The sequence below is a fragment of the Crotalus tigris genome, unplaced genomic scaffold (genome assembly GCF_016545835.1).
Source record: "Crotalus tigris isolate CLP2741 ecotype Arizona unplaced genomic scaffold, ASM1654583v1 scf7180000017940.1788314, whole genome shotgun sequence".
Taxonomy (NCBI): Eukaryota; Metazoa; Chordata; class Lepidosauria; order Squamata; family Viperidae; genus Crotalus; species Crotalus tigris.
In genome coordinates this window covers 653,510-668,209 of record NW_024096732.1, presented here as the reverse complement: position 1 = coordinate 668,209, position 14,700 = coordinate 653,510, and the positions used below count along the sequence as shown (strand labels likewise).

General features: G+C 51.1%; 1 protein-coding gene across 1 annotated transcript in view; it reads right to left on the bottom strand.

Moving 5' to 3' along the window:
- Positions 1-9,091: 9,091 nt before the first annotated feature.
- Positions 9,092-14,700, bottom strand: part of LOC120308655 (carboxyl-terminal PDZ ligand of neuronal nitric oxide synthase protein-like) — a 12,045-nt gene continuing 6,436 nt past the window's right edge. Inside the window, exons 5-11 of the mRNA XM_039345004.1 lie at positions 14,092-14,200; positions 13,877-14,018; positions 13,255-13,415; positions 12,972-13,130; positions 12,360-12,525; positions 11,759-12,101; positions 9,092-11,615 (exon numbers count right to left, since the gene is read on the bottom strand). Coding sequence (XP_039200938.1) covers positions 11,228-11,615; positions 11,759-12,101; positions 12,360-12,525; positions 12,972-13,130; positions 13,255-13,415; positions 13,877-14,018; positions 14,092-14,200 — 1,468 coding nt within the window. The 3' untranslated portion in view covers positions 9,092-11,227. The remainder of the gene's footprint in view (positions 11,616-11,758; positions 12,102-12,359; positions 12,526-12,971; positions 13,131-13,254; positions 13,416-13,876; positions 14,019-14,091; positions 14,201-14,700) is intronic.

Here is a 14,700-nt window from a genome sequence, read left to right as displayed (position 1 = left end):
AAATGGTTAAAATGGGTTGATTTCTCGTGGTTGCCTTCCTTCAAAAGCTAAGCCACTCAGCGCAGGCATCAGCCCCAAGAGGGAGAGGCGTCTGAAGTGGGGCATCCTAACCCACCCTCTAACCATGGTATGTGCAGAGGGAGTGAAGCCCTAATGTGGCTTGCTAGCTCTGGCTTTGTGGGTTGGGTGAGCCTGGCTACTTCAGCAAACCATGATTCCCCAAGCTGCAATCTTGGTCTCAGGATCACACAGCCTAGAGGAGAGCAACCTGGGTCCCAGTTTCTGAATCCTGCGCTTGCAGCCGCCTCCTTCCCGGACCAGCTCATTGGGAATGCAAACCTTGACCCTTCTGGAGAGCTGCTTTTAAAAGAAGGAGGGGAGTAGGAGAATTGCTACCCCCGAAAGCCAGTGGTAATTCATGTAGTAACTATGGCAACGGCCAGTACATTTACATATTCTTCCTCTTAATCACGGGGCCATCCAAGACAACTCTTTGCCAGTTCTTCCGACATAATTTGCTGTGTTCGTTTACTAACCAGAAGATACCACCCATTGGGCCTGGTCGTAATTCTGAAGGCCCTGGGAGGCCTCCCTACTGATTGCAAAAAAAGCTGGGTGTTTTTCCCTCCCCGGACTTTCCCTACTAAAGTCTCCTGGGTTTTCCTTGCCCAGAAAGCCAGGCCCGCGGAAGGAATGGGCAGTTTCCAGGAGGTGAGTTGCCCTGCCTCAACATGGCATAATCGTTGGGAATGGAAACAGGAAACCTCCTTGGTTGGTTAGCCAACCTGGCATAGCAATTGGAGACTGGCACTGGGCGATCCACGTTCACCCTCGCCCTGGAAGCGCCCAGGGTGCTTTCGGCCAGGCAGGAACACGGTGGGCAAAAATGGGGCGTCTTGCAACCCTGCCTGGAACTCCTGCAGAACAATCACAGGGGAAATCTAGCAATCTGCGCATGCTCAGAGCAAGATTCGGCTGGCGCAACAAGGGCAATCGACTAGGTTTGTCTAGCTTGAAATGGAGGAGGGCACCTTGCCCAGCAGTGTGCTGAGGGTTCAGGATCTTGCGCAGAATTGGCATAATTCAGGATAATGTACTCTCAGCATTTCCTGAATGAGAGAGCCTGGGGAGGCCACAAAGGCAGCTCGGCCCAGTGCCAGGACTGCGTGGCAGGATTTTCTCATGCCATCATTGCAAAGGAGAGCTTAGTTCCATCCAAAAGGGTGTCATGATAGCCGTGTTCCAGTATCTCAGGGGCTGCCACAAAGAAGAGGGAGTCAAGCTATTTTCCAAAGCGTCTGAAGGCAGGACAAGAAGCAACGGTACCCTGATATTGCGGTGCAGCTTGTCTGAAGTTGTTATGCAGCCTACAAAGCTCTCTGTGTGGATTGTGTATTTGTTCTGAAAAAGAATTTGCGTGCTGGAACTTTCCCCTTCTGCTTTCAAGGAGTGGAGTTGAAAGGTCCATGCCATCTGGGGCCCCTGGCATTTGCCCCCATGTTCAGTGCCAGGCAGACGCTTTCTCACCCCTTGAAGTGGGTGGGCAGTGCCAGCCCTGCAGTCCCCTGCCGACAGACAGGGTCGCCTCCTCCGCCCGGCCAAGGCCTTTGCCCACCCTTGAAAATGCAAGCTAGCATGTCTGGGCGTAAGGTGGCGATGGTTTCCTCCTGGTTTGAAAATCCTTTTCCTCACATTAATCTCTTTTTATTTTTATTTTGACAAATGCATGTTTCCAGGAAGTTGCAGAGGTCAGCTCAGCATCTGTTGCTGGTTATGCTGCGCCTAGCGGGTGGATGGGTGGGTGGGGGCCTTGGGGGAGGATCCTCCTCTCTTGGCGGTTTCCAAAGCGACGGGGAGAAAAGTCATTTTTAAAGAAGGACGGAGGAGCTAATGAGGGTGATGAAAATCGGAGGAAGGACTCGCAAAGTCTCTTGGAAGTTGGATCGATATTTCACAAGGGGGTGGACCCTGATGGGATGGTTGATCGAGAGAGGGGGAGATGCCCACTCTGGTGACCCCAGAGACAGCATCCCAAAATCAGGATGGGGGAGAAGCCCAGACTTAGACCTAACTCAACCCAGGTTTTCTCCCCCTGGTTCCCTGTCTTTGTTCCCTTTTCTTCCCGCTTTGTGCTGGCAGGTTCTCTCTGTGAAATGCCAGAGAGGCAAAGTTTTCTCCTCCAGCTCAGAAGACCCAGAGATCAAAGACCCAAAGGTGCTTTTCCACTTTCTTGTTTTTTTCCTCGAAAACATTTCGCTCTCCACCCAAGAAGCTTCTTCCGTTCTCCTTGGATGAGAAGTGAAACGTTTTCAAGGCAAAAAGTCAAGGAAGTTCAGTTGCCTTTTGGAAAAAAAAGTACATTCGGTACAGCCGTGACTTGGACGATTGAGAAGCTTCGTAGGCAGAGAGCAAAGGGCTTTGATGCCCAAGGGGCTCACTGTGGCTTCCCTGCCGCCATTCCTCCAAGGCCAGATAAAGTTGATAAATCAATGTATTTGAAGGGGTGGAGCTCACCCACCCACCGAATAGCCTGTTTTACAGCTGTTACAGCTGCTTTAGTCCCTACTTGCAAAGGCTGGTGGGTTTGGGGTAGTTGGTTTTTTTGCAAAGACAATTTAACAAAAGACACTTTCTGGCAAAAAAAAAAAGGACGCAGTGCCAAGGTAAAGAGGCTTGGAGATTTATAGCTGAGGAAATACTTTCTCCGTCTCGCTGGACATTTCCAGCAGGAACAATAGCTGGTCCTGCGGTGTGAGCCAACTGAATGGGGTTCGGGGTGTGTGTGGTTATCGGTGTCTTTTCCTTGCCGTCCCCTCCCTTCCTGGAAATGGGAGATACCAAGTCCTCTCCTGGGTCCTCTGATGTGTAATCAGCAGGAATTCGAGCATCCGGACTTGGAAAAAAGTTGTGAAGAGGATGTCTATGGCGGTGATGGATGGGCCCGAGCAGGGTGAGCTGCAGCTGGGTTGGGGGCCAAATCTTCGCGCATTGTCCATCTCCTCTTTGGATTTCTTGGCAAGCTTGGGTGAGTCTTCCCAGGAAAAAATGTTGCCGGGACAAAATTCTCCTTGGCCAAAGCATTGAGGAGCAATGCCTCCATCCGTCCATTTCGTTGGCCAAACAATGACTACAGTACTAGGTTGCTTGGAGATACATACGCTAAGTTTAACGTGTACATGCAGCTTGGACTTTCCAATGCAGGGAAACTGGAAGGACCCTTTTGAACCAAGGGATGGAAATATATCAGGGAGGGAACCAACCTGGAACCAAGGAGAAATTTCCTGACCGTGAGAACGATCCATCAGTGGAAGAGTTTGCCTCCAGAAGTTGTGGGTGCTCCATGACTGAAGGCTTTCAAAAAGAGAGTGGACAGCCACTTCTCTGAAATGGTCTAGAGTCCCCTGCACTTTTCCCAGTCTTCTTTGTAACGTGTTGATTTGCAGTTTTGTAATATGTCAATAACTTGCACGCCCTGTTCTTTCTCCAGTCGAGTTTTCATTTGCTTTTACCGCAGGCTGCAAGTGCTGGAAGATGCCCGCTCTCCAGCCAGGGCTATGGAAAGCAACAAAATTCCTCTCTCTGGATCGGGGATGGTAGCACTTCTGGGGTGTCTTTCCCTCTCCCCCTCCTCCCCCCAGCTTGTTCTTCCAAGTTCTGCCCCCTAACCCGATACTTAGGATATGAAATAATTATCCTAAGTGATCGGATTTTAATTAGACAGCGCAGTGGATGATTACCGTATTCCAAATTGGTGTGGAGTGCTTACTTATGTGCCAGACAAACTTGGTCTCTCTATTTTACCCAGTGGGTGGCCAGAAGACAATCAGGAAGCAATTAGTCTGGTTGGGGGCTGCAGTGCTTGTGCCCACCGGGGAGCGTCTTGCTGCGTTCCAGGACTGCGCCAGCTCCAGAGGAGTCCGAGACCCGGCAGCATTCGTCTTTTTTGCTTTCTCTGTTTTCTCTCTCTCTCTCTCTCTCTCTCTCTCTCTCTCTTTCTGCACTCTGCTACTCTGAAACAAGCCATCATTCTTGGCAGATCACAATTACCTCTGTCAATATTAATTTGGAAAGGAGGGACTTGGCAGATACCGCCAGCCAGCCGTTGTGTGGTATCTGGAAGACGTGGCCGAGTAGAGTCTGCTGAGAAGCCCTTTGGAGGGGATGACTACAAGTCCCATCATCCCTGGCTTGCATTAGTCACGATTGTTCTTCCAGAAAGAGAGGGTTCTGTAACCATCTTCGTGGCCAACATTTGTGCACATACCGTAAGTGACACCAAGTCACCAAGTCACCAAGTCACCCTGGGAATCAACTCAGTTGTGTCACTTTGAGTTTTAACACTGTGCAAACCACAGGCCAGCCCTCTTGAGTGTTTCCGGACCTTAAAGCTCAGTTTTTCCCATCCTGAAGTGTCTACCATTCAGGAGTATTGTGAATGCCCAGGTTAGGTAAAGTGTGTGGTAATTGGCAATGCGTGTGTGTGAAGAGGACCATGGTTGTGCTGTTAAAATGTTCCCTTTCTAAGAATTTTCCAGTAACATTTCCCAGTCAGAGGAAAAAAATGGATCCTTCTCACCTATGTGGGCTTAGCAAATTAAGGGTATTTGTATGCAGTACTTTGCATAGGTTTTTTGGTCATAAATCTTAATTTGGGAAGCCAGACAGCTTTGCAAAGTCCATCCCTCCCTGGAAAAATCTTCAGCACAGCCCTTCACTAAGCCAGCATCTTCTAAGAATTGTATTGACGTTTCCTAGCCTCTCTTTTCACCCATAAGGACTAGAAACTTCGAGGCGTTGGCAGACCTGGGGTTTGGTTGGCTGGCGTTTACATTTTCCAGCTGACCTTTTGTGATTTAGGATCTTCTAGACCAGCTATGCTCAGCCTACCTTTTGCTCAAGAGGTTGCCCTTGTAGAGGTTTTATTCTGTTGGGGCCAAAAAGCTAAGATTGTGTTGCCCTAGGAAGGAATTCCTCTGTGTGTGTGTGTGTGTGTGTGTGTGTGTGTGTGTGTGTGTGTGTTAGCAAACTGGCCCAGCCTGTCAGAACCAAACAAAGGATGCGTCAAAGTCTCTTCCCCATGTGGGTTGAGTTGATGGAAACTAGTCCAACACACGGACAAGTGGTTTTTAGAACAATGAGATTCCGTCTCTCCATCCTCATCTCCTCCCCCCCCCTTTGGTTCCCCCACCCATCTTTATCAGAAGTTGCCGACAACTTTTACTCCCTTTAAACACAAAAGAAACTTTCCCTTCTGGGTTGTTTTTTTTTTTTTTTTTAATAGCAGAGATGCTCACTCCAGCAAAATGATTGGCAGACTCAAGAGCTAAGAGAAACCAAATTGTTTATATCCTAATGAATAGAATCTTGATTGCAGGATCCTGTCTGGAAAATTACAGTGCCTGAATGGAAGCCGTACAATTACATCTCCCAAACGCTGCATATTCATTTCAACTGCTTTGCATAGAGATTAACGAGCACGCGCGCCCCGACGCAGACTCCGAAATTAAAGCCAGCACCGATTTTAGTCACAGGTTACCAACTCAACAGCATTGTTGGGAGGGCTAGGAATCTTTTACCACCTGCGATGTGGAGTGGCTTTATCTGGGATGAATTCTGCTCCTTGTTTTTTCCAGTGCAAGAAAAGATAATGAAATTAGGTGGACCTATTTATCTGTAGCTGCATATTAGATCCAATCGTGTATCTGTTTGACCTGCAATGGAGGGGTGGTGGAGGAGGAGAGGGGCACAAAACTCACTTTTCCTTTGCTGCTTTTCACATTTGAACTGGAAAATAAGCAGGTCATATCCCAACTCCTGATTGTGCCCCACACGCTCGCTCACTCTGTCCTTCCTCCCTCCCTCTGGCTTGCCTTGGGGTCTGCTCCTGATGCAGTCTGACAGTCAAGTGAGGTTCATTCAAGTGTCCTAGCTAGATTTTTAGCTGGACATTTAGCAATTTCGGTTTTTCTGTCTTACAGAACCTCAGTTTTCTGGTCCTGTAAACTGGGTCTGCCAATAGTTGACCATCATTTGAAGCTGGGTGAAAATCCAGGTTAATTCTGAACCTGGTGACTATGTTTTTCTGGTTCCAATACAACTGGGGGTTGTGTAGAAATGAAGTCCTACAGACACGGAGAGGGAAAAAACGAAGGCTCGTTCTAAAATAAAAGAATATGTCTCGTGAAGCTGGATATTCTGTATTTTTTTTTTTTTGAAGTTGCCACTGAGGGTGGGGCAGGCTGGAAAAACAGGGATGCTAGAAAGGGGCTTTCTGGTGACTCTTTATTTATTTAATTTATTTGCTGCCTATCTTGTAATGAAACAACTCTGGGTAGCTAACCAGGGTTAAGGGCTTCAGTTTGTGGTTCCTGTGCTTAAGTGGCCAGCAACGGTTTGGGGCAGCCGTTGTCTCCATCAGTGGTGGAAATGTTGAAGGGGTCCACGGCTGACAGAGGGTCCCTTCTGCTTATAAAGGGCTTCCGGGATCCTATGCAAATTGAATCTGGAAGTCCGATTGGAAAGAAGCAGCTTATTATCGGGTTTCCTGCTTGGACTAGAAGACTTTCGAGGTCCCTCCCAACTCTGGGAAGCTGCCTCTGCTTGGAAAGGACAAGGCTGGGGCAGAGGCCCAACGGTCCAGCACCATCCCACTCCAAAAGCTGGCATGCCGAGAATGGCGCTCATGTCAAGTCACAGTTGACCCGTGGTGCTTTTAGGAGCATCCCAACAGGACGAGCAAGTTTTCACGTCTGTCGGGAACCTGGGCCAAATTCCTTCAGGAAAAGGCTTGCTTGTCCTTCGCGGGGTGTAGGGAGGAGGCCAGGATGGTGGCAGGAGAGGGGTGGGTTGCATCCTGCCAGACAGGCCCCCAAATATTTGCTTTTGCCACTCAGCTCCAAAGGCATCTTTTCCATCAAGGCTCCTCGGCAGGTGGAGAACCTGGAGCGGTGCTGCCCTCTGCCGAGCGTTCCCTGCTCTCCGGTGCAAAATGCAGGCGGTGCTCACACAGGGAGGGAGGGGGCAGCCACAGGATCCCCCCTTTCCTTGCCCACTCCTCTTTTTAAATCAACAGCCCGGTTCCTGGATGGACGCCTTCAGAAGCAGGAGCTAAGAAGGTCCGATGTCATTTGGGATGGCAATCTTCTGCCCATCCAGCATGGGGGGGACTGCAGCTCTCATTGGGCCAGGTGGCCTAGTTAATGGTCAGGAGTTATGGGAGTTATAGTCCAAAATGGTAGTTTGTGCAGTGGCTGAGATGACCAGGTTCTAAGTCCCAAACCATCAATCCTGGATGCTCGTGGGATGAGCTGAGGGCACTTTGAGCCCAGCCTATCAGTCAGGGCTGTATGTACGTCTGTATTTATTTCAGATGTATGACGTTTGTGTCCTAGGACTCTTAGGAAAATAGTGAAAAAAATGGGGATTAAACTCCCCAAATGTCATCAAGTGGAGAGAAACAGCCGTTCACCTTTTCTCCTCACCTGTGGAGGTGAAAGCGGACATAGACCCCTCCCATCAGCCCATCCCAAGATCCACGTGTGCAATGCTCTTGGGAGGCGAGGGCTGTGCGAAACTCGAACCTGAATCCTTGAGCCCTGCAGGGGGAAACGTCGGAGAACTCCTCAGTGCCAGGTTCTTCTCCTGAATTTGGGATCTTCTTGCAGCCCCCCTCCCTGGAGGAAAGGTGGAATTAAAAGGGACAGGAAACCAAATCACATTCAAAGTGGGCTGGGCTGGGCTAAGAGGTTGCAGGTACCCAACACTTGCAAAAATAAAGCAAAACAGTGTCACACCATCGCTGGTGCAATGAGACACTCAGCCTAGTGAGTTGTGCAACGTGGCCAGTGTTCATAGGTGACTTTAGAGCAAGGAGAGGTCAGAGAACAGGGGACAGAGGGGCATGCAAGGGGCTGTTGTGTGGCATCCCTATGGTGCAGGGATGTGCGTCATCCAATTGTGATGTGTGTGTGTGTGTGTGTTTTGTGGGTATTTGTGGAGCAGGAAGTCCTGGTCGAGGTGTTCTTATTGTTTTCCTCGTTCTGTTAGGAGTTGTGCCAGTGGAGAAGGATGCCAGACTCTTGATTTTATCAAACTTCCCAAATTCCCAGTGATGCCTTTTGCCCTCCATCAGAGAGGTGCAGAAGGCATCTCAGGAAGGAGAGGGGCTGCAAAACAGCCCACCTGGTGATGATTCCAAGAGGGGGCACCCCACAATTGTGTGCCTGGGTGGAGTAGGCCTTTCCTGGCTGTTGAGAAGAGGGTGTGGATCTGGTCCAAACAATTGGATCTTCCTGGGTCTGGTTTGAGATTTCAGTCTCAGGATTTCATTGAAGGGAGAGCTGCCAGAAAAATATTTGTCCATCCTGGAGTTTGATATTGATTTCTCTTTTTGCGCCTCCAAAAGAAAGAGTTGAACTGATCCATGAAGCCCCCTCTCCTGCTAGCCAATGTGCCAGCTCCAGCTTGTGTGCATGGTTGGTGAAGTTGCTAAAATCTACCAGGCAAAGGATGACCTGATGCCAACAGGAGGCAGGAGATGGTAGGCTAAATGGAGCTGGGAGAAGCAAATTCCTTTAATAAGGCGCTCCCCTTTAGTGGTTAGAGGGCATTTTTGCTCCCACGTAATGTCTCTGCACAATTGTTTCGGTTGTTTCTCAACAGGTCCCAAAAATCTTCTCTGCACCAGAATTTATTCATCTGAGCTGAAACTAAGAATGTGTCGGGAACATTGAACCTCGCACACTTTTGCCTAGCCACATATAGAAATCTTTTAAAATCTTTTTTAACAGAATGCCCAGACAATGCTTAAAACAGAGGAGGAGGAGGAGGTCAAAGAGTTTGTGTGGGGCTCTATGTCTGTGTGTGTGTGTGTGTGTGTGTGTGTGTGTGTGTGTGTGTGTATGTTGGGGTGGGAAGACAGTTATCTGGAAGGAAAGCAGACCTTATCGGAGAGAGCAAGTGCTAGAATTAAGTTATATCCACAGGCGAACTTAAATTGCCGTCTGTGTCAAAGACATGTTGAAAGCACAGGAAACCCACCCCCCAGGCCCTCCCCCTCCCCAAAAGACAGAGCTAAGAAGGGAAGGAGAAAGGAATTCGGGATTACATTTATCATCCTGGAAACATGAGTGGTTTTACATAGTATATTCAACCGTTTCCCCCTCTCGGTTTGGTGAAACTCTTCAGCCAGGGCAGAAGACCTTGGCTGCTCTCTCGTCTCTCTTCTCTTTGCTCTTCCTTAGCAAGAGAATCTCACTCTAGTCTGGACCTTGGCAAAAACCCTCAAGGCATTTTGATGCCTGGACCAGAACGATCTCCGATCTCCTCGCTTGTTCCCAAACTCCCCCCCCCGGGGGGGGGGGCTGCCATGGTTGATGAAAATGGGGAGCCACGTCATTCCATTACTTTGGGGCCTCAATCGACACGCTGCCATTGCAAAGGGTGTGTTGTATTACACACCAGTTCTTGGTTTTATTTTTATTTTTTAAGGTGGCTGTGACGAACACTCCCAACTCCCCCCAGCCCCTTGCATTTTTCTGCTTTTTCTCTCCCTGTTTGGAGGAAAGAGGAACACAGAGAGAAGATTGATAGCTGGCTTCAGATTCAGAAGTTAAGGCCTCGTTGTTGGGTTTTTTTCCTGGGGGGGGGGGAGAAAGGGAGGACTCTGCTGCCTGGTCAAAGGCAGTAAGGAGCTTCGCAGGCTTGCAGTGGCAGCATTTGCAGCCCTGAATCTACAGCTTGCCTTGGGGTGGTTTTCAGAAACCCTTTGGGTGTGTCGCAGATCCAGGATATTTGTTTTTTCTCTCTGTTGTTGGTAGCATCCGAAAATGTCCAGGCCCAGGAGGGAGATCTTTTTATGTTTGGAGGTGGGAAACCTCGGTTGTGAAGCTGCCATCTTGCCTCCTGGTTGGGGATAGCTTGACACAGTGTTCCTTCCTTCCTTTCTTCCTTCCTTGTCTCTTCTTCTTCTTCTTCTTCTTCTTTCTTCTTCTTCTTCTTCTTCTTCTTCTTCTTCTTCTTCTTCTTCTTCTTCTTCTTCTCTCTCTATCTCCCTCTCTCTCTCTCTCTCTCTCACACACACACACACACACACAACCTACCTGGCAACTATTTGCACGGTTCCATGGCTTTAGTCAGCTCCTTCATGCGTGTCTGCCCGACATTTACTACGAAGACCTTGTTTCTGATCCTTTGGGGGCCCTCCCCTCCCCTGGCCCTTTTGGCAACCCACTCTGGACTCTGCCTTGTCTTTTTGTAACCATCAGCCATGCAATTGTCATCCTTTGGGCTCTACGTGAACCAGGCGCCTGAAATGAGGTGGTGAAATCGTCAAACGGCTCCTTGCTGGTGGGTGTTTATCCCCCTGGTACTGAGGAGGGTTTGGGCTGGTGGTGGGGGCTATCGCGGCCTCTGCTCGCCCCAGATGGGAACATCTCAGATTTTGGCAACTTGGCCCACATTCCTGAATTTCTGCAGACTCTTTCTTTGGACGCAAGAAAGCCTCCTTGTTTGCAAGCACCAGCTTCTCTCCTGACTGTCTTGCTCCCGTCTCTTCGTCTCCTCCGGTGGAACTCCAGTTGAGCTGATAAAGGAAGCAGAGAGGAAAGAGACTTCTGGGAAGTGATGTGTCCCCCTCAGCTCCAAACTGGCTGGTTTGGGAGGAGCCAGCTTCTGTCCCACGCATCCTGCGTGTCTCCCACGAACTCCATGGAGACCTCTGGAAATCATTGTCCAGTTAGAGGCAGCTCTCTCTCAGCTACCAGAGGTTGACCTTTATTGACCAAGTGGTGGAACTGCCCCATTTTTGTTTTGGTTTTTGCATTATCTAGGCCACTTGCAAATTATCTGTTCTGGCTTCTTTGCCCCTAAAATATCTTGGTGTCCTTGGAGCCTTGGGACCAATTCCGGCAGGGCTCTTTGTTCGGCCATCGGGACTGAGGTCTTCTCCAGGTGGGAGTGAAGACAGTGAGAATGCTTCCTGTTGGATGTTCACTGCTCATGATGGCATCACGGTCTGCAAACCAGCCGAAAAGTTGGGTGTGACTTCTTAGGAGCCTTCAGATGTATCTGGAGGAAGACACCCGCTTCAGAGCCTCCTAAGTTGCCTTCGTTTGGAGATGGCAGCATCAGTTCCCAACTTCTGCTTCCGTGCAGGTTACTTTAATGGACTCATTTCGGGATCTCGGTCTTGTGGAGCGCTCAGCCACAGTCTGTCCCTCAAGCATTTCTATGCCTGAGCAACACAGCTCCCGCTCCAGTCAAGCTCATCCTCAGACAGACTGATGTGCAAGCTGGTTTCATCGATGCTCAAGAAGGGCCGTGGGGCCCCCCAGTTCTCAGCTGCTTCCACCAATGTATGGACTTCTGTTGACCGCCCAACACTCTCCTGGCCTTGAGTTTTGATCCAGGTGCTGGAATTCTGGCTTCCTCCCAGCGTCCTGGCTTCAGACTCCGACCTAAAGAGGGTGTCTGGGCTGTTGAGCACGGAGGCTTCAGGGACGGCCCCAGAAGACGCCCCAACCTTCTCTGTCTCCAAGCAGGGAGAGATGGTTTTACTTGATCTTCTTCGCAGAGTTGGTGGCGGTGGATTGAGTTTGGGGATAAACAGCTGCAATCTGCCAAAGGAGGATGGGAAGCAGGTCAGAGTCAAGACCGGTTGTGGTTGGGTGTTCACACATACAGTGTGGAACCTCAACATGAGAAGGAAGCAGGTCACAGAGCGGATGGCTCAGTGCAGAGCAGAACCACCACAACTTACCTTTCCCTGAGCATCGCTGCATCTGGACCACTGCAAGTTGGCTGCGTGCTTCCATTGGCTCCACTGCATTTGTCTGCCTCAGATCCCTCCACGCTGCGGAGTCCGTCAGGCCCTTCCAGAACTACCAGGTGTTCTTCTTTCTCCAGCCTGCCGGACAGTCCGCTGCCCGTCTCCAAGCTGGTCAAGTTCTGGTGGGATTCGTAAGAAGCTAGATGCGTCGTGGGGCTGCCCACTATGCTGGCTGGTGTTGAGGTGGAAGACAAGTTGATTTCCAGACTGTAGTGGTCCTTCAGGTTGATGGACAGCGAGTGCTCCGAGCTCAGGTTCTGCAGGGAGCGCTCCACTGGAGGCGAGAAGGGGAAGGCAGGGTTGAGGGACACCTGGAGGCCGGCAGGTAAGAAGGTGCTACTCTGGGGTGGCCGGTGTATTTCTGGCAAGGGCAGCATTCCCTAGACATGACCTCTGGTGGCTTCCCTTCCTTGCCCCTCCGCTGCCCCCTTCTTTCTCCCTTCCACCTCCTGAGCCCCTCAGTTGTCTTGCTCCCAAGGAGCCAAAGGCGAGGGAGCACAAAGCACCTCACCTGCCCCGGTCCCTTGCTCACCTGGACGCCGCAGCTGCACCCTGATCTCCAGCTCCTTCAGCTGCCTCACCAGCAGGGAGACGTGTTGAAGGAGATCGCGGTTCGTCAGGAGCAGCTGGCGGACTCGAGCCTGGGCCTCCACACGGGCCACGGTCTCGGCCGACAGCTGGTCCTCCAGCAGCTGCACCTGTGGGGAAGAGGATGGGAAAGTCGCCTGGCAGGCATCTCCTTCCTGCCCCAACAGACGATGCCCAGACGGGGTAGATTCTAATCATGGATGTTGCACCAGGTGCACAGGCTGGGAGCTGCAGTGGGGCACCTGGCAGCTGGAGCTCCCTTTGCTGTTCGGACAGGTGGAAGATTTAGATAGTGTCTGCTATAATGTCCATGCCAGGACACTCAACCCTACAAGCCCCTGCAGACTTTGCACTGTCACCGCTTGGGAAACCCCGGCTGGACTCACGGCTCCCACAGAATTGTTGTGGCCAGTAGTTCCACAAGCCAACTTGATGGGCTGCCGGAAGCCTCCTTCAGGGGTGGCCCAAGTGGATTGTTGAGAAGGAGAGTCTTTCCAATGGAAAAGAGGCCTGGGCAGATGTAGGAACTTTTGCACCCAGGACAAAGAAGGCTTACCTGTGCAACTGCCACCTGCGTCTGCTGTTGCTGCTGGAGGAGCTGGTGCTGCAGCAGCTGCAGGCAGTGCTGGGAGGCGAGCGGGGTGGCCGAGGCGGAGGAAGAGGGGCTGCCGAGGGGCTGGGCGGAGGAGGGCCGGAAGCCGCTGTTCTCCTTGTCCTGGGAGCCAGAAGAGACCAGAAATGGGGGCTGCTCCTTTCGCCCCCCCCCGGGAAGCCCCAGGGGGGCTCCAGCTGCAGCCTTCCTGTTTCATTTGCAGGGCTCTCCCCAAGGAGTCACCCACCTGGCTGTCCCTTGCCATGGGGCCGAGCCCATTTTTCAGCTCCCCCAGGTCAGGCGTGGAGAAAGGCAGCTCACAGATCCCACAGTCGGGCAGGCACACCCCTACCGACCCGGCCAGGCCGTTCTCTCGGTCAGCCAAGGCCGGCTCCACCGGTTGGAGACCTTCGGGAGACACAAACGAGGCAGAAAAAGTAAGACCCAGCTGGGATCCTGGCCTAGCTGGGGACTGTGGAGTGCCTTGAAAGGGGGGCTGTCCTCAAGCAGAGCTGGTCCTCCAGAGAAACCCCTTCCCAGTCTAGGAAAAAGGAAGAGGAATCTGGAGGAAAGCTGGACTGTTTATCTACCGTTCATCAAGACAGGTTGACCTTGGATAACAGAAGCTGGCCCAGGTGTCTCTCTGAGACTTACCTGCTGCGGGTCATTTAATTTCTGAATGGAACAAAGGGCGTCCTGCAGCCATTGGTGGGCACGGCTTGAGCCTGTTTTTCGTGTGTGGAAGGAGAGGCCTGCAAGGATTATTTTCCCATCTCAAACCCTCCATTTTTGGGAAGCCCAAGATGCCGAGATGAGCCACTTACCTTCTCCAGATTTACGACCCAGAAAAGGCCCCCTCAAGGTCTCACCTTCTATCTGAGCGTCGTCAGCAGAGTTGTTGCTAGCCCCGTCAGCTTGGTCGTCGGCATTCTGGAGGGCGTGCTGCAGGCTGAGCTTGTGGCACACCTCAAAAGCCTGGCCCACTGTCCTCACCACACGCATCGCCTGGGTCTGCGGGAAGAGACCCGTTAGCAGGAGCCAAGGCTTGGCACGAGGCAGCCCCGATTTGCCCCTCTTCGCTTGCCTTCTTTTTGGACTTGAAAACGTTGCAGCGGAAGGAGTCATTGGTGCCATCCCTGGCGATGTAGCTGAAGATCTTGAGATCTTGAGAGTCGTGGGAGACGTAGAAGATTCTAAGGGAAGGTGGGATCAGAGAGAGGGGCACAAAGACAGCTTAAGACCAGCCCATCTCTTCCTTGCTCCAAGCCAGCATTTCTCAACCTTGGCAACATCAAAACTTTAATTCATGGCTGGCTGGGGAATTCTGGGAGTTGAAGTCTGCCCCTCTTCAAGCTGCCAAGGTTGAGAACCACTCAACTCAACAACTCAACTGCTCCAAACATTCAGAAACACTAGCACAGCATCCGTTCCTTACTCTCCAGAGATTCTGGAGTCGATGCTCCCCAGCTTGGATGGCTGAGCCTCCTGGACCTCCTTGAATCAAGGAATCTTAACACCCAAGGATTCAATGGTCCTTTCCAGATGTGTGCAATGCCTACCTTCCCAATGGATGGGGCAGATCTGTAGGGGTGGACGTTCGGTCCCGAGTTAAGTGTTGTGTTGTTACCGATGGCCCTCAACTTGTGAGTTTGTTTAGAGTAAGTTATAGTGGCTCTGAAAAAAGTGACATGTC